The following is a 25927-nucleotide window of genomic DNA, read 5'->3' as shown; positions in this document are numbered from 1 at the left end:
GTGCCACCGCCTGGTCAGGTGAGACAGTGGTGTTACTGAGGACAGAGCTGGCCCCCAGGGAACCCGGAAGGGTAGGAAAGCCTACACGCTGGATCACAGAGATCTGGTTGGTCCTCATGGGCACACGACCATTGAGCATGGTGGTGTACTGGTTCCACAAAACAGGGTCCACATTCACTGAAGGGGCCGTGATTTCCTGGGGAAACCTCACAGGGAGCCTCTTTCCATCTGGTCCTAACAAAGCCATGGGGTTCTCAATGGCCATTGCATTCCCACAATACGCAGCGCTATGGTTGGCCCCAGGTACCATATAGTGGACCGGCAAGTTGCCTTTGGTGGTGAAACTTCCCCCATATATATTACTCATGAAAGGTCTCTCCCCAGTGTAAGTCCTCTCAGGGATCTGAAGAGCACTGGCTGAGAAGTTCTTCCCGTACCATGTGCAGCCGGGTGGCTTGCCCTGTTGGCCTGGCTGGGCCACTATCAAAGGTGTCATGCTTGGGAACATGGTAGGGGGTCCAAATGCACTAGGCACTTCAAGTTTGACATGGTTTGGCTGGGCTCGGACAAATGCTGATGGCAGACTGCCCCAACCTCTCATCTCGGCGCGGCTGCTCTCTGCGCTCTCCATCTTGCCACCAGCAGCAGACTTGTACTGGATTCTGTCTGCTTGGCTGCTGGCCGGGGAGAGGGCCTGAAAGGGTGCGCTCTCCCGGACCTCTGGCCCTCGGTTCTGGTACTCCTGGTTTCCCACCACTGTGGATGGCAAGTTTTTGGTCAAGCCACCACTCTGCACCGAACTGTCTTCTCTGCTGCTCTGCCACTGCTGGGCCACAGGCGGAGGACCCACTTTCCCCAGGATATTTACGGGGGGCATCATGGTGTACCCTGGCATGGGCGATGCCGAGTGGATGCTGGGAAGATGCATAGGCACCTTCAAGGAGCTGCTGGGAGCATCCTGGGAGCCAACTTTGTGTACATCAATGCTTTTGACAACATCATCATGACGGATGGCACTTCTGCTGCCACTGTCACCACCCATCATCAGCTCAGGACCAGTAGGGTCACAGGGATTCTGCAGCAGGGGTGTTGTGGGAATCTGACCATCCATGTGCATCCGAATATGTTGCTGCAACATGACTGCGTTGGTAAACTTCTCCTGGCAGATGGGGCACGAATGCTGTGTCTTCATGGATGTGTCGGCTTGGTGAGACCTGAAATGTGTCTCCAGGTTGTCTTTGGTGGAGAAGACTCTGTCACATATCGTACACTGAAATGGTCTCTGCCTGGTATGGGTGCGGTAATGCATTTTGAGGGAGCTTTCACAGCTTAAGACACGGTGGCAAATGAGACATTCAGTGGCGTCAGTGGTGGTCTTGTCTATATTCTCCACCAGCTGCTGCAACTTCAGAGTCTCTGACCCTGACTCAAGTGCACCTCTCTCTTGGAAGCCACCAACCCTTAGGGAATTATGGTTTGGCCCCATGCCAGAGGGTATGGCTCCATCCTCACATTCTAGTGAAGGCCCAGGCTGCGGGGCACTGGCCAGTGGGCCACCCATTAGATCTTTGGGGTTAGTCCCCCAAGAGAGATTCTGAGGTAGCCCTACACTGGGGGTCTCTGTTACCAGGACAGGTTGGCTGCCTAAAGAGAGACTTGATTCACCTACGGGGACAGGTGCAGAGAGTGAATAGGGAACGTCAATGCCTGCCGCCATCTTGTCATGGAACTTGGCAAACGGCTGGGAGTTTGCCTTCTCCTGGAGATGCTGATGAAAGTGTACCCTGAGATCACCCTCGGTGGTGAACTGGTGACCACAAATAGAGCACACGAAAGGTCTCTGTCCAGTGTGAGAACGGAGGTGGGTCTGCAAGGAGCTCTCAGTCCCAAAAACCTTGCTACAGTATTTGCACGTGTGCCTGTACCGGGCGGCCTCGTCTTTGGGTTTGACATCCACTGGGAATGGCTTCCCTTTCTGGGACGGGTCTAACGCCACAGTGGGAAAGGGGCTCTGGAAGAGCAAAGAGTCTGAAGATTGAGGTAGCAAAGCATAAGGGTGGCAGTTCGGGAGGACCTTTGACCCATCCGGCTTCAGGGTGAAGGACCCCAACCCTGACGACACAGTGCTGGTAGTGGAAGAGTTGTTTACATGAGGTAGCCTGGCTTGTTTCAAGGTGTCCAGAGACAGACCTTGGCTTCCCGCTTTCTGACCGAGCAAAGCCAGAGCTGCAGAAACCTGCTGGGGCATATGGTTGCCCAAGGTCCTCAGGGTGTCGGCTCCCATCATACCGGACTGAAGCGCATGGTTGGCCCACATATTCACCTGAGCTCGGAGGTACTCAGTGAGTTGGATCTGCTGGAGCTGCTGCTGCTGTAGATCCTGGATCTGCTCCAGGACCCATGGGATATTGTTGGCACTGGGCACGGGGGTGGGGAGCGGGGCAGGCATTGGATCGGCTCTTCGCTGATTCACTGCCACCTTGGTGCCCGGTAGTGCTTGAAGAATGACATTAGTGTTGGTCACTTTGACTTTGGGTAAATAGCTTAAGTCCTGTGGTGTGAGTGGCAGGATGGTCTTCGTCTTTGAGTACAAAGGAGACTCCACTCCTGGCTGCTCTTTCATGTCCGGTGAACTGCCACCATCCTCCCTGTGGCTGTTACTACTGCTTGAACCATGGGGCTGGTGGCTCGGCATTGCCCTGAAGAAGTCTTCTGAAGGCACTGGCCCCTCGCTGTTGTTCATGATGAAGATAGGCTGATGTGTAGTGCAATTTGTCTTATGCTCTAAGAATGCAGGGAGGCTAAAGAATTCTCCACAGCATCTCTCACAGATGTGAGTCTCTTCCCGGCGAGGCCTCTTAGCTGTCACTTGGTCCCGATTCATGCCATCACCAGTCCCTGGGGGGCTCCTTGGAGCCCCCTGCTCCCCCGCGGCCGGCCCTGCTAGGGCCGCGTCTGCAGACTCCGGGGCCAGCTGCTGTGGCTGCTGCTCGCCCTGGTCTTTCTCCAAGTTCAGGTGCTTGGGTCTGGCCTGCTTGCGCCTCGACATGGTGTGGATATCAGGGCACTGGGCAAGCCACTGTTATTTGCCTAGTCCACCACAAATTCCTGGAATTGGAGAGAAATTTTAAATAATAAAATTGCTTCTCAAATATAGGACCATAGAAACAAAGGGATTCACATGAAAAAACTTTTTCCATAGTCAAGGATGCTTCCAAATAGCATTTTAAGAAAAAGGAGCACATCTTAATCATGTAGAGCTCAATAAATGATTGATTTAAATTAAAGGGGGAATTAGAATTACTTGGAAACTACTAGAAATACAATGGAAAATTGTCTGTTCAAGATTTCCTTTACCAATAAATCTCCTTGTTTAAACCTACTTCCATGACATGATTTTATCTCAACTTCATGTTTTATTTACATTTTCACTCATTTCTTTAATTCTCTTCTCTAGGAGTCCAGCCAGTCACTAGATGTACAAGATGGTGCACTCACAGGGCTGCTGACAGGAGGCCTCAGGCCCTCTTATGAAGACTCGATACAAGGCTGCCTGAGTGGTTTCAGAACAAGGCAGCTGACTGCCCCCAGAGCTAGTGATCCAAAACAGGGTGCTTCTGCAACCACACTATCTTCTTCTGACCTAGCCCCAGAAGAGACACACCACTTCTGCCATATTCTACTTGTTAGAAGCAAGTCACTAAGTCCAACTGACACTCAAGAGGAGACTTGAGCTCCAGTTCTTGAAAGGAATATCAAAGAACTTATGGATGCATTTTAAACCATCATACAACTCTTCACAAAAATGGTTCCCAACTATTGTCTTCTCCTTCACAGCATCATTGTCAAATTTGTAAAGTGCTATGGTTTTGAGTTGAAACTCATGCCAATCTATTTATAGCCTTATAATGGATTTTTAAAATTCATAAGCATTATATTAGTTTATTAATCTTTTGCAGTAATTTTGGTTTTTAATTCAATTTAATGAGGTGACATGAGTTAATAGGATCATATAGGTTTATATCTCTATGATATATCATCTGTATACTGCATTGTGCCCATCACCCAAAGTCAAACCATTCACAGAAAATTGCAAAAATAGTACAAAGAATTACCATATACATTTACCCAGATTCCCCAAGTGTTTCCATATTTGTTCTGTCTCTCTCTCTCTTTCTCTTTCTCTTTCTCTCCTTCTTCCTCTCCCCCTCTCTTTCTAGATATATTTTTTATGATTCATTTAAAAATAAGTTGTAGGCATAAAATCCCTTTACCCTTGTATACTTCACTGTACATTTCCTAAAAACGAGAATATTCTCTTGCATAACCACTATACAGTTATCAAAATCTGGAAATTTACTATCATCTAATCTACAAACTTTGTTCAATTGTCACCAACTGTCCCACTGTTTTTTTAGAGTAAAAAAGGAAAAAAACCACCTTTTCTTTCCTCATGCAGGATCCAGGTTCAGGAACACATTGTATTTAATTGTCAATTCTCCTTACTCTCCTCTCATCTGCAGCAGTTTATCTTTCTTTGTCTCATGCCATTGACATTCTTGACTATTACAAGCCATTTATTATCTCAGTTTGCAAGCAGATGGTATTCAATTTGCTCACAAACCTGCATCTTCATTCCCATGTAATAAGCTTTGTAGATCGTTCTGACAAGCACATAAAAATAAGCACTCTTAAATATTTTTAAAGTCTATTAATGGCTTGTGAGCCAACTGATAATTTTGAGAATTAATAAAGGAAAACAACCAAATATTGATCTTGCCTTCTCTTTTGAGCTGTACCACCAGTGACCAAACAGTAGAGGAAATAAAATTACAGAAGGAATGACAAAATTAAAATATCACCACTTTACAACCCTTAATGAATAAATAAATCTGAACAATGGTCATCAGTGGCTGCTAATATACAAAAAGTCAGACATGTGGTTCTTGCTAGTCATATACAATGCTACCTATGAAATACAATTGCCAAAAGAGCAAACCTCAGTTTCATCAAATATCTCTAAATGAACACTGCCTAATGCAAGCCACTATGTCATTTTATATCTTCTTGCTGCCACATTAAAAACAACTAAAAAAATATGTGAAATTAACTTTACTAACATTTATTTAACCCAATATACCTAAAATAGTATCATATCAACATGAAATCAATATAAATTATTAAAGAGATGGTTTACATTCCTTCTTGTACTAAATCTTCGAAATCTGGTATGTACTTCACACTCACAGCACATCTCAATTTCAACTAGTGTTTAAAAACTTATTATTCAGAGCCTGACCTGTGGTAGTGCACTGGGTAAAGCACTGACCTGGGATGCTGAGGTTACTGGTTTGAAACCCCAGGCTTACTTGGTCAAGGCACATATGGGAGTTGATGCTTCCTGCTCCTCCCTCTGTTCTCTCTCTCTCTCTCTCTTTCCTCTCTCTCTCTCTCTCTCTCTCCTCTCTCTCTAATAAAAATGAATAAATAAAAAACTTATTATTCAGATACTTGTCAAAGATAGTAAGGCAGACTCTTCTATTCAAGAGTACAACTACACTGGGGTTTTGCAGTAGGGGAGAAAGATCGGGCTCAACTGCCAATACAGGGAAAAGTAAAGATTTATAGCCAAAGAACAGAGCAAGAATCAGTAGATGAAAAATTACTAAGATGAAACATCAGGCTAGTGGGCTTCTTCTAAGATAGACTCACCTGAAGGTAGGCCAGAGTGATAAGATATTGAAGGTAGGGGATGAGGAATTTTATCAGATATTAAGAATGAAAGATTTTTCACTAAACTAACCCAGAAGGATTCTTGCCAAAATGGACGTACGCAGAACAAGGACAAAGCCCAAGGCCAGAAACTAGTCAAAAAGATTCGGACTCAGAGGAGGTTGTCTCAAGTTTGGCCAAGGAAAAAGTCTTTGCCACTAGTCACACCTCAAGTGCTCAACAACCACAAAATGCCAGTGGCCACTATGTCAGACAGTGTAACTCTAGACAGAACTATCAGTGGGCAGGAAATGCAGAAGACCAAGGAACATGTTACACACCACCACAGAGAAGTAAGCAGCCAAAGCCAGACAGAAGGGTTCTTTACAAGACAATTTGACTTCTTCAACAAATAACTTTCAAGAAATAAAAGAGGAGATTGGGATGGCGGGAACCACACAGGAAAAGAGATTTAAAGTGCATATAATTCAATCACAATCTGTGGATCTTATTTGGGTCCTCATTCACACAAACTATAACAAATGTATGGCACTCATGACACAAATGGAAATTTGATATTCTATGGTAGTAATTATTGTTTGATTTTTTCAGATGTGACAATAATTTTATGGTTAAGTGTAAAAAAAGTCCTTATAAAGATATATTGTGGGCCCTAGCCAGGGGCTCAGTGGATAGAGAATCTGCTCGGCGTATGGATGTCCTGTGTTTGATTCCTGGTTAGGGCACACAGGAGAAGTGACCATCTGCTTCTCCCCCTTCTCTCCCTCTTCCCCTCCCACAGCCAGTAGCTCAATTGGTTTGAGTATGGCACTGGGCACTGAGAATAGCCCTGTCGGAACTCATCAGCCTGAGGTGCTAAAAATAGCTTGGTACTCCAGCATTGGCCCCAGATGGGGTTGCCAGTTGGATCCCAGTCGGGGCGCATGTGGGAGTCTGCCTCATTATCTCCCCTTCTATCACCTTAAAAAAAATTATATATATATATATATATATTAAATATATATATATATATATATATATAGAGAGAGAGAGAGAGAGAGAGAGAGAGAGAGAGAGAGAGAGAAAGGGTCAAGTATTTATGAGTAAAATTATATTGTTTCAGATTCACTTCAAAATTATAAGGGATATCCATTTGTATGAAATATTCAGAATACATATATCCCAGAGACCTAGAGCAGATTAGTGTTTGGCAGGACTGGAGGGAGGGGGAAGGGAAATGACTGCTTAAGGGAAATGGGGTTTCCTTTTGGGATGATAAAAAACTCCTGAAATTAGGTAGCTGTGATGGTTACACAAGATCATGAATTACTAAAGCTACTTAATTGTAAACTTTTAAATGGTGGAAATGGTGAATTTTATGTTAGATGAATGTTACCACAATAAAAAAGAAATCATTTGAAAGAAAAATAAAACTGTAATAGGGGAACATGTGGGATTATAAATGAAAACTGAGAGTTGATAATTGTCAAAAGTGGGTGATACATACATGAGGGGGTTCATTTTATTATCCTTTTTATGTTGTGTATGTCTGAATTTCCATAATAAAAAAAACTTAACAAAGTCAACCATAAGGGAAATTTAATTGTGAACTGTGTATTAGATGATGTTAAATGATACTGTTGATTTTTAAAATGTGATAATAGGTCCTGGCCAGTTAGCTCAGTCAGTTAAAGCGATGCAAAATGCCAAGGTTGTGGGTTCTATTCCCATCAGGGCACATACAGGAAGCGACCAATGAATGCAGAACTAAGTGGAACAACAAATGAATGCCTCCCTGTTTCTCTCTCTCTCTCTCCATCCCTCCCTCCCTCTCTTCCTCTGTCTCTCTAAAATCAATCAATAAATTTAAAAAATAAAGTGTGATAATGACATAGTGTTTATGAAAAACCCTTATGGATGCATTCTGTATTATCTACAGGCAAATGGTACAGTATCATTAATTTGCATTAAATTACTCAGACACAAAAGAAAAAAGCAGGGAGAGATTAGTTTGAAACAAGAAGCGCAAAATACTAACAACTGTTTTAGCTGAGTAATGGGTATAAGAGAAGAATTATATCAATCCCTCTAATTTTTACGTTTGAAGTTTTCCAAAATAAAGTATTTTTAAATAAAATTCCAACCCATATGAGCACCCCTTAGCAGTCCCAGTTTTAATTCCAATATGCAAGCTTTCACTTGGACTCCTATATCTGTTTTTCAACCTTAACACTAGACAGAAATGTTAAAATAACAATATAGCTCATCCCTTTCTCTTTGAAAATAATGACATCTCTGGCAACTACTCAGATTTTTTTTAAAGAATGTGACCTCATGAGAAAGTTCAGCACATCTGGCTGACAATGCCTGCCTTCCTTTTGTACCGAAAGAAATTAGAAGAGTATGTTCATTTTGAAGAGGATGTTTATTTCACATGTGGCATAGTATCCTCACAAGACTCGACCCTTTAACTGAAATGGGAGCCAGGAACAGCAGCACCCACTAATAAGCTGGAGTTTTTCTTTTTTTAGCTTCAGAACTTCTTGGGGGAATATGTGTTTTCAACCAGTTTCCACATTAGTACATATGCCAATTCAGTAACGAAAAGAACCCTGGATTAAAAGAAATTAAAGAGTTTACCACTTCTGTAATTATTTCCATTTCAGAATCAGAGTGCTATACTTGCATTCATAGAAAAAGCCCTTAATGTACAAGGAGGCTTTAATACAAGGCTTCGTGCAACAGAAAATTTGGAAACATTTTTTGAGTTCAGGAAACTCATTCTCTATATCGACCTAAACCAGCTGCTTCATTTAAGCCAATGCATTTTTTAACCATGCTTTCTGGAGCCAGAACCCACCTAGCAAAGCCTCAACGCACTTTTGATCCTTTAGAAAAGCACTATTAGAAAACTTTTCAAGCCTATTACACCCCCAGAGATAACAACTGACTTAAAATATATATTTAGGCAAAAGTATGAGAGTTCATCAAATACATAGCATGACCCACTAGGATGACTACAATCAAACAGAGAGATAATAACAAGTGTTGTGAGGATGCAGAGAAACTGGGACCATCATACACTGCTGATGGGACTAGAGAATGGTGCAGCTGCTTAGGATAGCTGTCTAAGTTCCTTGAAAAGTTAAACACAGAATTACCACATGACACAGCAATTAGAAATGAAAACATATGTCCACCAAAAACTTGTACACATATGTTCATAGCAGTGTGATTCATTTATCCATAAAGTGGAAACAAATCTGCCAACTGATGCACAGATAAACAAAATGTGGTCTACCCATACAATGAAATATTATTGGACAATAAAAAGGAATGAAGTAATGGTACAAGCTACAATAGGGATAAAACTGGAAAACATTATGCTAAGTGAAATAAGCCAAACAAGACAGAAAGGACCATATATTATATGATTCTATTTCTGTGAAATGTCCAGAGCAGGCAAATCTATAGAGACAGAGTGGCTGCCTGGGGCTGGATGGGGACAGAATGCAGAAAATGGGGAGTGACTGTTAGTGAGGACATGGTTTCCTTTTGGGGTAATGAAAATGTTCTGGAATGAGTTGTGATGTCCGCATAACCTTGTGAATATACTAAAACCCACTGAATTATACACCTTAAAAGGGTGCATTTTCTAGTGTGTGAATTATGTCTCAATTTTTTTAAAAATTGTTTAAATGCACAGCATGTCACTACCACCTCGCCATTATTTCCTTGTTGGAGCAAAGAAAGAACAGTGTGTGGTGGGTATGAAAACAATCTAGTTCCTCTCCTTAACCCAAGTCATGCCTGGAATGTAACCACCAGCTTACACCAATCTACACTGACACAAACAAGCAACACTTCACACCAGGTGTTGCCACTCTTTGCCACTTCATTACATCATGCAAATGCCATGATCACCTCGGACTACTTGGACTACTTCAACTGAAAACAAACATTAAGACCCAGCAGGCGGAGCAGAGCAACTAAGCCTTCTAAAGTGGTGCCCTCTGAACTCTTGCCTCTCCCTTCCTCTTTCCTCCCCTGGCTCAGTCCCCCAGGGAAGGCCATGGTTCCTGAGAGCAGGACCACAGGAGGTAGCTCCGTCTGGGTGTCCAGGTGGGGAGGACAGGCCTCCAGCCTTTTCCCACGCTTCCTGACAGCTATTGCTCTTTCCCACCCTGTGGGGGAAATGAGTTGACTAGCTCGGCGAGGTCCCACTTGTCACCGTGGGTATGCTAGGTAGGTTCTGAAACTGTGTAAACAGGATTTTCACAAGGATAACTGAAATTTGAACAGATTCATGATAGGCTTTAAAATAAATCTTACTATGAATCATTTTGTTAAATAATTATCTCTATTGTTTTGTTGGGTCATCATTGATTTTCATAACCTAGTTGACTTAGAGCACAGAAAACATATAATATAAATATTCTGTATTATAGATACATTTACACATATTTGGATATTTAAGATCTGAACTGAATTATTTTCTGGGTTCAGGAAGCTCTTCTCCGATCAGAGAAGAGCTTCCTGAACCCAGAAAATAATTCAGTTCAGATCTTAAATAGTGAATTTATTTTAAAACATTCCTTTTAGGCCTGACCAGGTGGTGGTGCAGTGGATAGAGAGTTGGACTGGGATGCAGAGGACCCAGGTTCGAGACCCCGAGGTCGCCAGCTTGAACGCAGGCTCATCTGGTTTGAGCAAAGCTCACCATCTTGAATCCAAGATTGCTGGCTTGAGCAAGAGGTTACTCGGTCTGCTGTAGCCCCACAGTCAACGCACATATGAGAAAGCAATCAATGAACAACTAAGGTGTCTCAACAAAAAACTAATGATTGGTGCTTCTCATCTCTCTCCGTTCCTGTCTGTCTGTCCCTATCTCTCTCTCTCTCTCTCTCTCTCTCTCTCTCTCTGTAAAAAAAAAAAATTCCTTTTAGCAAATTTCTTTTTTTTTTTTCCTTTTTTTTCTTTTTCCGAAGCCAGACACGGGGAGGCAGTCAGACAGACTCCCGCATGCGCCTGGCCGGGATCCACCCGGCATGCCCACCAGGGGGGGATGCTCTGCCCATCCGGGCGACGCTCTGTTGCAATCAGAGCCATTCTAGCGCCTGAGGCAGAGGCCACAGAGCCATCTTCAGCGCACCGGCAAACTTTGCTCCAATGGAGCCTTGGCTGCCGGAGGGGAAGAGAGAGACTGAGAGGAAGGAGAGGGGGAGGGGTAGAGAAGCAGATGGGCGCTTCTCCTGTGTGCCCTGGCCGGGAATCGAACCCGGGACTCCCGCACGCCAGGCCGACGCTCTACCACTGAGCCAACCGGCCAGGGCCTCTTTTTAGCAACTTTCAAACCACACATCCAAAATGTACTTAATAAGTTAGTAAGGCTAACTCTAAGCAGGCTTTGAGGTCTTATTTTTCTTTGTTCTTTTTTTGTTTGATACCTTTTTAAAATTTTATTTACTGATTTTAGAGAGAGAAGAAAGAGAGAAAGAGAAATACTGATTTCTTATTCCCTTATTTCTGCATTCATTGCTTGATGATTGTGCCCTGACCGGAATCAAACCCACAACCTGAAGTATCGGGAGACACTCAACCAACTGTGCTCCACGGCCAGTATTTTTCTTTCTTTCTTTTTAAATAAATAAAAATTCTCCCTCAAATTAATTTATATAAGAATGAAGCAACCTGACCTGCGCTGGCGCAGTGGATAAAGCATAAACCTGGAACACTGAGGTCGCCGGTTCGAAACCCTGGCCTTGCCTGGTCAAGGCACATATGGGAAGCAACTATTCTGCTCCCAAAACTGAGGGGATATTTTATAGTTTCACATTCATTTTTAAATATCCCCTAATTTTTGTGAACAGTATGGTATGAGCTGATGCTTCCTGCTCCTTCTCTCTCTCTCTCTCTCTTCTATCTAAAAATCAATCAATAAAATTGTTTTAAAAGTTTAAAAAAGAATGATATGGACTCTAACACATTTGCAGTACTTTTAGCACACCTAAAATATCGTAAGAATGAGGCAGAGTATAAACATGTAAAATAATAACTAAATTTTAAAAAATATAATTATCTGGCCCTAATTTTCACCAACAGATGAGTAGATAAACAAAATACGGCATATGCAAATAATGAAATATTATTCTGCCATACAAATGAAAGAAATCTTGACAAATGCCACAATATGGACAGACCATGAGGACATCCATAAAACAGTCAGACAGAGAAAGACAAATATTCTATGATCTCACTTATATACGAAATCTAAAAATATCGAGCTCATAGAGACAGAGACTAGAATGGTGGTTGCCAGGGCCTCAGGAGAGGAAGAAATGGACAGGTGTCGGTCAAAGGGTACAAACCTCAAGTTATAAAATGAGTAAGTTCTCTATAACAGAATTGAGAGCCCAGAAATAAATCCACATGTATACAGGCAAATAATTTTTGACAAAGGAGCCAACAACACACAATGGAGAAAAGAGAGCCTCTTCAATAAATAGTGCTGGAAAAATTAGAAACACACATGCAAAAGAATGAAACTAGACTACAGTTTGTCCCCATGTATGTATAAAAATTCAAAATAGATCAAAGACCTAAATATAAGATGTGGAATAATAAATTAAATAGAAGAAAACATACGTACTAAACTTATAAACCTTGGTCATAAAAAAATATTTTATGAATTTGACCCCAAATCAAAGTCACCAAAGGCAAGGTAAGTAAAGGCAAAAATAAATGAATGGGACTATGTCAAACTAAAAAGCTTGTGCACAGCAAAAGGAACCTATAACAGAACAAAAAGGCAACTGACTGAATCGGAGATATTTGCAAACAATAGCTCTGACAAGGGGTTAATATCCAAAATATATAAAGAACTCATAAAACTCAAAACAAACAAACAATCCAATTTAAAAATGGGCAGAGGACCTGAATAGACACCTCTCCCAAGAAGACACACAAACGGCCTGCACATAAATGAAGATGCCCCTCTCCACTAGCTAGTAGGGAAATGCGAATCAAAAGCACAATGAGATATCACCTCATACCGCTTAGACTGCCTTTTTTTTTCTTTTTTCTTTTGTGGCAAAGACAGAGAGAGGGATAGATAGGGACAGACAGACAGGAACGGAGAGTGATGAGAAGCATCAATCATCAGTTTTTCGTTGCGACACCTTAGTTGTTCATTGATTGCTTTCTCATATGTGCCTTGACTGCGGGCCTTCAGCAGACCGAGTGACCCCTTGTTCAAGCAGCGACCTTGGGTTCAAGCTGGTGAGCTGTGCTCAAACCAGATGAGCCCACGCTCAAGTTTGCGACCTCGGGGTCTCGAACGTGGGTCTTCACATCCCAGTCCGACGCTCTATCCACTGCGCCGCTGCCTGGTCAGGCAGATTGCCTTTTATCAACAAGACAGATGATAACAAGTGCTGGAGAGGCTGTGAAGAAAAAGGAACCCTCATTCACTGTAATGAGAATGTAAACTGCTACAGCCACTATGGAAAACAGTCTGGCAGTTTCACAAAGAATTAAGAATAGTTACCATGGCCCTGGCCAGTTGGCTCAGCGGTAGAGCGTCGGCCTGGCATGCCGGGGACCCGGGTTCGATTCCCAGCCAGGGCACATAGGAGAGGCGCCCATTTGCTTCTCCACCCCCCCCCCCTCCTTCCTCTCTGTCTCTCTCTTCCCCTCCCGCAGCCGAGGCTCCATTGGAGCAAAGATGGCCCGGGCGCTGGGGATGGCTCCTTGGCCTCTGCCTCAGGCGCTAGAGTGGCTCTGGTCTCGGTGGAGGGACGCCCCAGAGGGGCAGAGCATTGCCCCCTGGTGGGCAGAGCTTCGCCCCTGGTGGGCGTGCCGGGTGGATCCCAGTCGGGCGCATGCGGGAGTCTGTCTGACTGTCTCTCCCCGTTTCCAGCTTCAGAAAAAAAAAAAATACAAAAAAAAAAAAGAATAGTTACCATATGACCCAGAAGTCTCTCTTCTAGGTATCTACCTGGAAAACTTAAAAACATTTATTCACAAAGATATAGGCACCCCCATGTTCACTGCAGCATTATTCACTGTGGCTGAGACATGGAGACAACCAAAGTGTCCTTTAATAGAGTCAGATAAAGAAAATGTGATACATGTGTACAATAAAATACACTCAGCCACAAGAAGATGAAATCCTGCCGTTTTCAACAACATGGATGGACCCTGAGAATATTATGCTAAGCAAAATTAGGCAGGAAAAGCTAAGAACTATATGATTTCACTCAAATGTGGGATATCAAACTGAAACTCATAGGCACAGACTATAGTATGGTGGTCACCGGAGGGATGGGGACACAGTAATGGGTAAAGGGGGCCAAATATACGGTGACGGAAGGTGATTTGACTTTGGGAGGTGGGCACACAGTGCAGTATACAGATCACATGTCATAGAAATCTACATCAGAAACCTATATGGTCCTATTACCCAATGCCACCCACCATAAATGTAATTTTAAATAAGATGAGTAAGTTCTGGGATGTAATATACAGCATGGTGACTATAGTTAACAATATTGTATTGTATACTTGAAAGTGACTGAGAGAGAAGACCTTAAAAGTCCCCTACTGTGGATATTTTGATAAATTACACAGTGTTGATGCCAATGGTTCTCCTTCCTACTGCCAAGGCTTTCCTGTCCCAGAGCCCTCCTTAGTCACCTTCCAACAAGTATCATACCTCCAACAAGTGCTGGCTGAGTGTAGTCCTCAGATCACTGGTGATGCCAGGTCTTCAGAAGGGGTCCACAGTTCAGGAGTCTGAGAGGAAAAATAAAAACAAATAAATATGAAATGTAAAGTAAATTAGGATTTTCACAGAGACTCCAATTACTATTACAATTCTAAAGTTTGTGCATTCACCATAAAGACTCAATTGATCAGTTTCTTTCAGCTAACATTCAGTTGCTAGGGAACAGTTGACCTCAGCTAAAGTATTGTTATGTCATTTGCATATTATTACTTAGATTTCTCCAATTTTCAATTTTTGTTGTAACCAAAACACTTCTTCATATTCCCAATTTGTAAAACTGGGTCAGCAGTCCACTGAAACATAAAAGCAGCTAAGAAAAAGTTATCTAAGTACTGCAGTGCAGAATAAATTCATAAATGTCAAAGTGAATAGTAAGTCTGTGTGAAAACTGACTGTATTGCTGGGGCAAGAAAATCTGTGTGTTGGATAGACAAAAAAGAACAGGAATAAGAAATACAATAATTATATAAAAATTAGATTTTGTCTCTAGATCTCTGTACTTTGCCCGTTCTGAAACTGTCAAATAGTGGCAGAAAGCCACTGAATCCTTTGAATACTGTTCATTAACAAAGCACAATGACCTCTCAGATAAACTGAGAATTTCCAGGATAACCTCAAAATTGTGCTTTCCAGGATGCTAAAGGTTCAACTTGTACTACTGCCAACAAATTTGTAGAACTACTCACAAAATTAATAGAAATGTTATGCTAAGAAGGAAAATAGAATGGCCAGTTGCCAAAACTCACTGATCAAATGATGATGTTATACATCTCCTAATATCAAGGGGATTCTGTATAAACAAGCACTTATTATGCTATTTATGTAAATAAATAGTTCACATTACAGCTCTAATGAATTTGTTCTAGGCGGCCCTGGCTGGTTGCTCAGTGCATAGAGCATCGTCAGCCTGGCATATGGACTTCTCGGGTTCCATTCCCACTCAGGGAACACTGGAGAGGCAACCATCTGCTTCTCCTCTCAACCATCTCCCCCTTCACTCCTCCTCCCCTCCTTCAGCCAGTGGCTCAATTGGTTCAACCACATCAGCCTTGGGTGCTAAAAATAGCTTAGTACTCCAGCATCGGCCCCCAATGGGGTTACTGGGTGGATCCCGATGGGAGCATATGCGAGAGTCTATCTCACTATCTCCCCTCCTCTTAAAAAAATTTTTTTTAATTGTTTCTTAACACATAAAATGATCATATATGAGTGAGATGTGCTCAGTGTTTTATCTCTGAACACCCATGTTACACAGCAATTTTTTGTTTAGGTAAAAACTATTGTGGGAGCCAGTGCTGCAGTAGCACCAGCTATGTACACAGCAAGGCAGGGCTTTGCTAGGTGAGTCAGTTTGCTGGCAAGGGACAGAATAACAGTTGAAACTGCCTTATGCCACTGGTCATTTATTGGCTCATACAACTTACTTCAGGCACTCAAGAAATATCATCACAATTTCTTTTCGCTCCTACTCTCCTCCCTGCCTTCTCCTCGGTGAGCTTTATTTTCAGGCTCCAGAGACTGTCCCCAGCTGTTCCAGTCACACAGACTCTCAGGCTGAACTCAACTGGCTGCTCTTCCAACACTCCAACTAACATCTACTTGAATTTCATTGGTTAAGTCTAACTGGGTCACGTGTCCAACCACAAATCAGCTTCTTTGGCCAAAGGAACGCTAAACTTCGGCCACACTTAAGTCACTATCCACCCCTAGAACTGGGGATGAATTCAATTCCCACCAAAGTACAGCAAGAGAGGCTGCTGGTCTTCGAAATGAAAATCAGGAAATTACCGTATTTTTCGCTCCATAAGACACACCTGACCATAAGACACACTGAGGGTTTTGAGGAAAATAAATATATATATATTCTGAACCAAATGATGTGTTAAAATATTTAATAAAATACCATATTTTTCGCTCCATAAGATGCATGGGCATTTCCCCCTCCACTTTTGGGGGAAAAGAAGTGCGTCTTATGGAGCGAAAATTTACGGTATATCAAGCAAAGGTTAAATGGATGATAATAGATGACAGCTACAGTGTGTGACTACAATGACACTTCTTCTCACACTCTTTTAGTCACTCAGGACAGCTGAACGTCAGCCACCTGCTTCTGGATTCAATGTGGAAGTAATCTGACTAAACTGCCACCATGAGTGCCTGTTTTTTCATTATGCTATGAAAAGAAATAGGCAGCATATATAAGATGGCTTTTCCATATTGGAGTACATTAACTATCAAGAAAAATGATGCTTATATAAACATGACACTGATCATGTCAGGAAAGACTATTTCTGCATATTTCAGGGTCTGCTGCTTTCAAAAGTGCAATTCAGTGATACATTTAATACATTGGATCATTTCAGTTTATCACTTGAGATTCAAAATATTGTGATTTCTAATGTTCAGCATAAGATATTGGAATTTTCAGAGAAGACCGGACCGAGGTATAAATGGACTCAATCTGCAGGACTTTGACCCTCTTCCAGCCTTGATGAGTCCCTTCACTTGATGGAGAAAGAAACAACTGCTGTATCTTGGGGTATATTTTAGAATTAGATGCTATTCTACTCAAACAAGGCACATTTACCTCATGTGTGTGTATGTAGGGTCCCTTTTAAAATCGTACTGGAAAGAGTGAAAGGAAATTTTTAAAGGTACAGACATGCAAAGAAACAAAGAGCCCTGGAGAAGGCAACAGCAGATAAGATACGACAACAAAATTTTGAAACCTGCAAAGTGGATAGCCAAATGGTATATATGACATAACAAAGCAAAAAAAGTTAAGTGCCTCCAAGATGAAAAACCAACAGAGCACCAACCCAAGCACCAAGGTCACCGGTTCAAGCCCGGATTCACCTGTTGGATTGCAGGTGTCACCGATCCTGGGTCCCTAGCTCGACTGTAGGGTCACTGACTGGATGCTGAGGTTGCTGGTTGATCCCAAGGGTGCTGGCTCATCCCCTGAGGTCACTGGCTGGAGCCCTGGTCAGGGCACATATGAGAAGCAATCAATGGCACAGTTAAGTAGAACGAGTTGATGCTTCTCTCCCTCCCTCAAAAGAAAAAAAAAAGAAGAAAAGAAAGAAGGAAGGGGGGAAGGAAGAAAGAAAGGAAGGAAGGTATGAAGGAATGAAGGAAGGGAGGGAAGGAGGAAGGGAGGGAGGGAGGGAGGGAGGGAGGGAGGGGAAGATGGATGGATGGATGGAAAGAAGGAAGGAAGGAAAGGAAAGATGGATGATGGGAGGGAGGGAGGGAGGGAGGGAGGGAGGGAGGGAGGAAGGAAGGAAGGAAGGAAGGAAGGAAGGAAGGAGAAGATGGATGGATGGGAGGAAGGGAGGAAGGGAGGAAGGGAGGAAGGAAGGAAGGAAGGAAGGAAGGAAGGAAGGAAGGAAGGAAGGAAAGGGAAGACAGATGGATGGGAAGGGAGGGAGGGAGGGAGGGAGGGAGGAAGGGAGGAAGGAAGGAAGGAAGGAAGGAAGGAAGGAAGGAAGGAAGGAAGGAAGGAAGGAAGGAAGGAAGGAAGGAAAGGGAAGATGGATGGAGGGAGGGAGGGAGGGAAGGGAAGATGGAGGGAGGGAGGGAGGGAGGGAAGGAAGGGAAGATGGAGGGAGGGAGGGAGGGAGGGAGGGAAGAAGGAAGGAAGGAAGGAAGGAAGGAAGGAAGGAAAGGGAAGATGGATGGAGGGAGGGAGGGAAGGGAAGATGGATGGAGGGAGGGAGGGAGGGAGGGAGGGAGGGAGGGAGGGAGGGAAGAAGGGGAAAAGACAATCCATAGCAATCCATGTTCTCCCAAGAAAGTCTAGAAACTAGAGGGAGAAGGCCCTCTTAAGGTGGGGTGCAGGTGGAACCCAAAACAGAGAGAGTGAAAGGTTTTTCAAAGCAACAGCTACATACTAAGTCTTCATCCTACCCCCAACCATTCCCAAATATAGAACAAATGTGTGTGAACATTTTATTTAGTTTATAATAAAGGAGCCTTGTAGCATGGCAAAAATGGTCCAAAGATCTTTTTTTTTTTTTTTTTTTTTTTCCTTTTTCTGAAGCTGGAAACCGGGAGAGACAGTCAGACTCCCGCATGCGCCCGACCAGGATCCACCCGGCACGCCCACCAGGGGGCGACGCTCTGCCCAGCAGGGGGCGATGCTCTGCCCATCCTGGGCATCGCCATGTCGCGACCAGAGCCACTCTAGCGCCTGAGGCAGAGGCCACAGAGCCATCCCCAGCGCCCGGGCCATCTTTGCTCCAATGGAGCCTCGGCTGCGGGAGGGGAAGAGAGAGACAGAGAGGAAAGCGCCGCGGAGGGGTGGAGAAGCAAATGGGCGCTTCTCCTGTGTGCCCTGGCCGGGAATCGAACCCGGGTCTTCCGCACGCTAGGCCGACACTCTACCGCTGAGCCAACCGGCCAGGGCCGGTCCAAAGATCTTTAAAGAAACTGAAATGTGGCCCTGGCCGGTGGCTCAGTGGATCGAGCGATGGCCCAGTGTTATGGATGTCCTAGGTTCAATTCCCGGTCAGGACACATAGGAGAAGTGACCATCTGCTTCTTCCCCACTTCCACACCCCCTTCTCTCTCTCTCTTCTCCTCCAGCACCAGTGGCTCAATTTGTTCGAGTGTGTCCCGGGCACTGAGGATAACTCAGTTGGTCCGAGCGTCAGTCTCGGGCGCTGAGGAGAATTTAGTGGGCAGCAGTGCTACAGTGAGCAGCGGTCTCAGGAAGAGAAGGGACACGGGTTCCTGCCTCTGGGAGGCATCCTCGTAGGCAGTGGGTAGAAGCTGTGCACCAGTCCCTGGAGTGATAACCCTCCCAGCAGCAAGTCTGCCTGCCAACCCAGGCACCTTCGTTCCCTAGCAACGTGCTCCAGAAACAAGGGACTTCCGTTTTGTGGCTGCCAGGTAGAAATAAGCTCCCAGTTGGTTAAAACCATCTCTCCTGAGAAACCAAAATTATATAAAAAGGTCAACCTCAAACTAAATTTGGACTTTATTCCTTTCATCTTCCCTTGCTTGGAAGAATAATGCAAATAATCTATCTGTGCTTTGCAGTAGGTTATTTCTTTCTTGGCTTATTAGGAGACATTACACTGTACGCTTTTGGCTTATTAAATTCCCACAATGAAATTGTGTTCAGTAAAGTGCTGGCAAAGACAGAATCAGTCTCTGAGCATAATTTTGCCACCCAAAACTAAACACCCATCCTCATACAGGGTCATTCATTTCTTTCTCCTATTTTTTCTAAAATCACTGTTCATGAATAAACCTTATTCCCTACTTCTTTAGAGTTCTAACCTTTGATTTACCAAAACCTTAACTCTCCTCAAAAACCCTGGCTTATGCAAATAAAAAGCATTGACTTTTACACTGTATCCAATACTGGCTCTCTCAAAATGCCACTAAAATAAACTACTGATGGGCAAAGCTGAGCTGACTGCTGATTTCAGTAAGGGAGATCACTACCTTGACAATCTTATAGAATCTCCAAAGGACAAAGGCAAAATTGGGATATTTGCCAGAGTTTTCTTGCCAGGTCTGATTTAAGGCTGGTCTTTTGATCTGGGGGCTTGATTAGGATTGAGTAAGTATGAGATCTTGATATATTATAGAGTAGCTTTAGGACTGATAGGCACAATAAGGTGAGTGCTTCAATCAAGTCTCAGAGAACAGTCAATCACATGATGCTATCTATTGTGATATTGAGTTTCTGACATTTCTTTAAATCAAAGATTTCTGAACAGAACAATTCTTATTTACACTTTTATTTTCCTAGGCCAGCATTTCCTGGATAGTTATGTCATTTTTGATGAAGACATTGGGATAGTAAAGCATGTTAATAAAGGCCGTAAACTGTGTGGGAACAGATGGTTTTCACTCTCAACCACAACCTCTGAAATGAGTTTCAGAAGCTGTTTTGGTATTTAAAAGCTAGACATTGACTTTCTCTTTGCATCCCTGCTGCAATCATCTTTAAAATCTTCAAAACAATGGATGTTTCTGGCTTAGAGTGGTAAGATTTGGTTTTTAAAGTACGACCTTGAAAGCACATTAACACATCTCTAGCTTTTACCTTCCTACATAAATATGTTCAAGACTCTTGAATTTTTTAAAATAAATCTCTCCAGGTAATCTGGAGTTTCATGCGGCATTCATCACTGTCTGTGTTCCTGGCACGTGTGGTTCCTGGTCATGATCAGAGACCTGCTACTGGAGGGCACGGAGGGTCCGTGGCCTCTCTGCACCCCAGCAGCTCCCAGAATAGCTTCTGTGCACAGCAGCTGTGCCCTAACTGCTTGGTGAACTGCATTAATAAAGTAGACAAGAGAGAGCAAAACGCAGCAAATGATAACCCCAAACAAAAACAATAGCAATCTCAAGCTTTGTGAAATGGAGGCCCACAGTCACTCACTATTCTTCCCTCTGTCCCCAGCAATCTGTCTTCTTTCTCTTCCCCACTGCTTTTGCTAAAAGTGCAGATGACATCATAACCACAAATTCAATGGTCATCTCTTTTTTAAAAATTTTTTTTTGAATTGAGAGCAGGGGAGGCAGAGAAGAAAACTTATGCATGCGCCCTCCACTGGGATCCACCTGGAAAGCCCCCTATGGGGGGATGCTCTACCCATCTAGGGCGTTGCTCCATTGCTCAGCAACCAAGATATTTTTAATGCCTGAGGAGGAGGCTACAGAGCCATCCTCGGTGCCAGCGGCCAACTCAGTCAAGCCAACTGAGCCATGGCTGTGGAAGAGAGGGGGAAGGGAGAGGGGTAGAGAAGCAGACAGTCACTTCTCCTGTGTGCCCTGATCTGGAATTGAACCCAGGACATCCACACAGAGGGCAGACGCTATACCACTGAGCAAACCAGCCAGGGCTTCAATGGTCATTTCTTATTCCTTATCTTGCTCCAGCTCCCTGCCCATCTAGAACTGAGAAGGAATTATCAGACAGGATAAAAGATAATCCAGAAAGCATAAACTCATGGGGGTCTATAGAATAATTTTAAGGAGGAGGCAATGATTGAATTGTCAGATATTGCAGAGAGATAGGACCAAAAAAATAATAATCTCACACTTTTGGGCAGGTAGGGGTGATTTGTTTGGAGAGAAACTGCAGCCACTTGGGACTCAACACTCCTCCCTTGTTTCTCTTCTCCAGAAGTTTCCACCATTTAACTACGGTTGGTACTGACTGCAAATGCAGGCAGAAGCCTGTTCTCAAACCAAGACTGATGGATACTCCTGTTGGTTTATTACTAATCCCATAAAGTCTCAAGTTCTAAAGAACCTCGTTTTCTGTTGTATTTGGGGATGTTATTGTTTTGTCTTTTTCTCCCACTCTTCACTTTTTATACAGCAGTACAAGTGTATAGACTGTCAAAGTTCTCAGAGACCGCCAGAACCACCCCTTGGTCACCCGAAGCTGGGCTCATTAAACCTGCTGAGTAAGGGAGTGTCAGACCTGCAACACAACGTGCTAGTTTTCCCAGGCTACCCCTACTCGCTGTCCCTTGATCCTTTCCCAGCATATCCTCTAATAAGTCTCCTGCATATATAACTGGCCTGTGTTTGCTTCTTGGAGGATCTAAACTGAGAGAGCTCCCCTAAAAAACCAGTGTTCCAAGAGAAAAGAAGCAGAATCTTATCCAATGCTCCTCAAGCTAGGCTCAGAGCTGGCGCAAGGCCTTTTATGCCACATTCTATTGTTCAACTCGTCACGGACCAGCCAGATTCACCATAGGAGGGGAATCCCAGAGCAGGAAGACTAGCCGCCACAACTGTATATATGTTATGCCACAATTTAAACAGGGTCTGAAAGTCATCATTTGGAGAGACTGTGAACTCTGGAGCTGGAGATGGGTTGTGTACTGGGGCGACAGAGCATGGGGGGGACACCTCCCAAGGGCACGACCTGAATTCCTACCATATGGCAATGCTGAGAGAGAGATTTGGAAGTGCTGCTACCCATGTTTGGCCTCCTATGTGAGCTTAACTGTGACCTAGATGTATTCCACTAACAGAGCCGCTCATCTGTCAGCTCAGGCCTGTGTGTCGCCTGGTGAGGGCGGCAGGACACACAAAGGATGGGTTAAGACAAGCACTGGTTGATTTCGGCTGATTCTACCTCTGAGTTCTCGCCATAAAAATTTCAATTTAATCATTATTTGAGTTTAATATAAATAGTAATCTAATCTAATTAAGTAATTACATTACATTAGATTTGGCAGTTAGAAAAGCCAAACATAACATTGTGCTGTCCTTAAAAAAAATAGAGAGGGAACAAGGCTCAAAAGAGATAATAACTAGACTGACCAGGTGGTGGCACAGTGGATAGAGCATTGGACTGGGTTGTGGAGGACCCAGATTCGAGACCCCGAGGTCGCCAGCTTGAGCACGAGCTCATCTGGTTTGAGCAAAGCTCACCAGCTTGAGCCTGAGGTCACTGGCTCGAGCAAGGGGTTACTCGGTGTGCTGTAGCCTCCCGGTCAAGGCACATATGAGAAAGCAATCAATGAACAACTAAGAAACCGCAACAAAGAATTGATGTTTCTCATCTCTCCCTTCCAGTCTGCCTCTCCCTATCTGTCCCTCTCTCTGACTCACTCTCTCTCTCTCTCTCTCTCTCTCTCTCTCTCTCTCTCTCCTTCTCTCTCCCACAAGAAAAAAAAAGAGATAACTTTTTTCTTTTCCTTTTTTCATATATATTGTGCCTTACCAACAAGTGCTTTTAGTCAAAGGATCAAGGAAAAGCTATGACAGGAATGAAAAATAAAACTTGAGGCAGGAAGGGCAGTCTTTACTGAAACAGCAAAGTGAGACTGGAGTTAAAACCCCAGGATCATCAGGTTCAGATTGGTAATCCACGCAGAGGAGCAAGGTTAGAGCTCGAGTGTGGACTGGCAAAGTACCGCCTAGGAGGCCTTAGGCTGAAAGAGGATCTTTTGCTTTGTAGGTTGTTTGGGCAAACATGTTCTTGGATGGGAAGAGGGAAGGAGGGGCGCTTATTGTTTTATCCAAAGTATGATTGACATAAAATAAACCCAAAGACCTTAAGTATACAGTTCAATCATTTTCAACAATTATACACCCATGTAACTAACCACCAATCTAATCAAGACATAGAATGTTGGAAAATGGCTGGAATTAGACTGTTGTCCTGAGACAAGTCTCTGGTGCGGACTTGGGAACGCCAAGTCCTGCTGGGGCAGAACGCTGTCCCTGCGAGCACTGATAAGATTGTTTAAAGGAAACAGCTGATCCCTATGGCCTCTTCCCTACATACCTGAAAGGTATTCATTAATGACCCTTCTCTGCACCTGAGCCCAGGCTCTGCTAATTTGCTGGAGGAGCAAAGAGACCAATAAATACGATGAGGCTGCAGAGATGTGGGCTCTCAGTCCTAGAGTCTGGGAGTGCCCTGTGCCCATCTTTTCTGTATGCTGTGTCCTGTGTGTTTTCCTTAAGTCCTGTAGCGCCTTCCTCTCGTGCACACCCGCTGCTGAGCTGGTCTCAGCAAGTGGCACCCCAACAGGGCCCTGCCGAACAGGGACCTGACCAGAACAGGGCCCCAATTGGAAGTGACCCGTTTGCAAGAAGGATGGCCAGAGTGATCAAGTGAGGAAATAACTGCTGGCCCCCGAGGGAAAATGGAGGCCTCCATTCAGTCCGGCACAGGAAAGTAGTCAGGGCATCCTCAGGAAAATGCGGGGTAACAATGGGGAATGGGGACAGTGCTATGCAATGCCGTCCCTGTGTCTCTCTTAAACAACTGTTGAAGGCTGACAGGGCTAAAGCCAGCAAAGCGAAACTTTTGGAATTATTACAGGTAATTGAGCAGCATTGTACTTGCTTCCCTACTTTAGGAAATCGAGATTTCCACGACTGGGAAAAGGTAGGAAAAAAGTTGAAAAAATTTTATGCTCAAGGTGTTCCACTGCTGGTTACAATCTGGTAAACTTGGACCTTAGTAAAATCGGTTTTAGAACCTTTATTACTGGTGGTGGTGGTCGTGGTGGTGGTGATGATGGAGATGAAGAATTTGGGGAAATTAAATACACTGAACCTGAAAGTGCTGCGAAGGCTGACAAACCTTTGCCATCTGCTCCCTTCGTTGATTTTGCGGAACCTCCCCCCCCCCCCCCCCCCCCCGCTTTTGTACCCAGGGAGTCTCCACCACAGTTATCGGCTCTTCAGAAAGGAGTATTACAGGCCCGTAGAGAGGGAGATTTGGATGCGTTACAGATGGCTTTTCCAGTAAGTTACAGAGAGAGTGGCCCCTGGGATGGATCCCCAAAATCCAAATGGTGTTTATAAATTCACCCATGCATCAATTCCTTTTAAAATACTGATGGAATTTAAATTGGCTGTACAACAATATGGAATTAATTTTCCTTTCATTTACAGCCTGATTCAGGGTCTTGCTGAAGGTTCTCATTTAAGTCCTGTTGGTGGAACACTTTGGCTCAAACTGTGTTAAGTTCTGGGGAATTTCTGCAATTTAAGACTTGGTGGCATGACCGTGCCGAAACTCCAGCTGCACAAAACAGAGCCCATAACATTCCTTTCATTAGAACAATTGGTGGGCTCTGGAGCAGGGGCAGGTGTCCCAAATCAACTTCCTATGAATGATCAGGCCATTGCCCAAATTAGGAGATGTTGCTTGTGAGCTTGGGAGAAGATTGAATCTTAAGGGACAAGCAGCTGTCTCTTTGCAAAAGGTTTTGGAAGGACCAAAGGAGCCCTATACTGAATTCATTGCCCAGCTCCAAGAGGCTATTAAAAAAAATTACCAATGTCAAAGCTGCTCTACTGATACTTTACTCCAACTATTAGCATTTGAAAATGCTAACCAAGATTGCCAAAAGGCTATCGGCCCAATGGAAGGAAAATTAGACTTAACTGGATACATTAAAATCTGCCAAGGAGTAGGTACTAAGAGTTACAGGGCTACTATGATGGCGCAAGCTATGGCAGGATTAAAGTTAAACTCAAAATTTCCAGGCAAATGCTATAATTGTGGCAAGTCAGGACAGACTAACAAGAACTAGAATAAAGAAGGCAATAGAGGAGCTCCTCAGCAGAAACGAGGGAACGAGGGAGGCAAGCCGCCGGAATGGGCCCACGTTGTAGGAAAGGTAAGCACTGGTCTAGCCAATGCCATTCTCAGTATCATAAAAATGGAACACTGTTTCAGGAAAAGAAATCACGAGTGGGGTGTGTTCCCAGCCCCATTCCCAAAAGGGAACATGCCCAGTGCAGCAGGAAGCTTCCGGCTTCCTCGGGAGCAATACTCCCAGCCTCCTGGAGTTAACCAGCCACAGCGGGGTGCAGCAGTAGATGTTACTACCAGAGAGGGTATTCTTTTAACGCACGGATAGGACCCTGTAAAGGTTCAGACCGGTGTATGTGGACCACTACCCCCTAATACGGTGGGACTTCCGC

The 25927-nt window shown here is 43.9% G+C and overlaps 1 protein-coding gene across 1 annotated transcript in view; it reads right to left on the bottom strand.

The window, feature by feature from the left end:
• The window catches only part of LOC136385557 (sal-like protein 4), a 64842-nt gene that overhangs the window by 1263 nt on the left and 37652 nt on the right, over positions 1-25927 (bottom strand). The window contains exons 4-5 of the mRNA XM_066356585.1: positions 14426-14505; positions 8-3108 (exon numbers count right to left, since the gene is read on the bottom strand). Of these exons, the coding sequence (XP_066212682.1) occupies positions 8-3049 (3042 nt within the window). The 5' untranslated portion in view covers positions 3050-3108; positions 14426-14505. The remainder of the gene's footprint in view (positions 1-7; positions 3109-14425; positions 14506-25927) is intronic.

Source organism: Saccopteryx leptura, chromosome X, assembly GCF_036850995.1.
Source record: "Saccopteryx leptura isolate mSacLep1 chromosome X, mSacLep1_pri_phased_curated, whole genome shotgun sequence".
In the NCBI taxonomy this organism is placed as follows: Eukaryota; Metazoa; Chordata; class Mammalia; order Chiroptera; family Emballonuridae; genus Saccopteryx; species Saccopteryx leptura.
The sequence above is the reverse complement of the archived record's forward strand: the minus strand, read 5'-3'. Positions and strand labels throughout refer to the sequence as shown.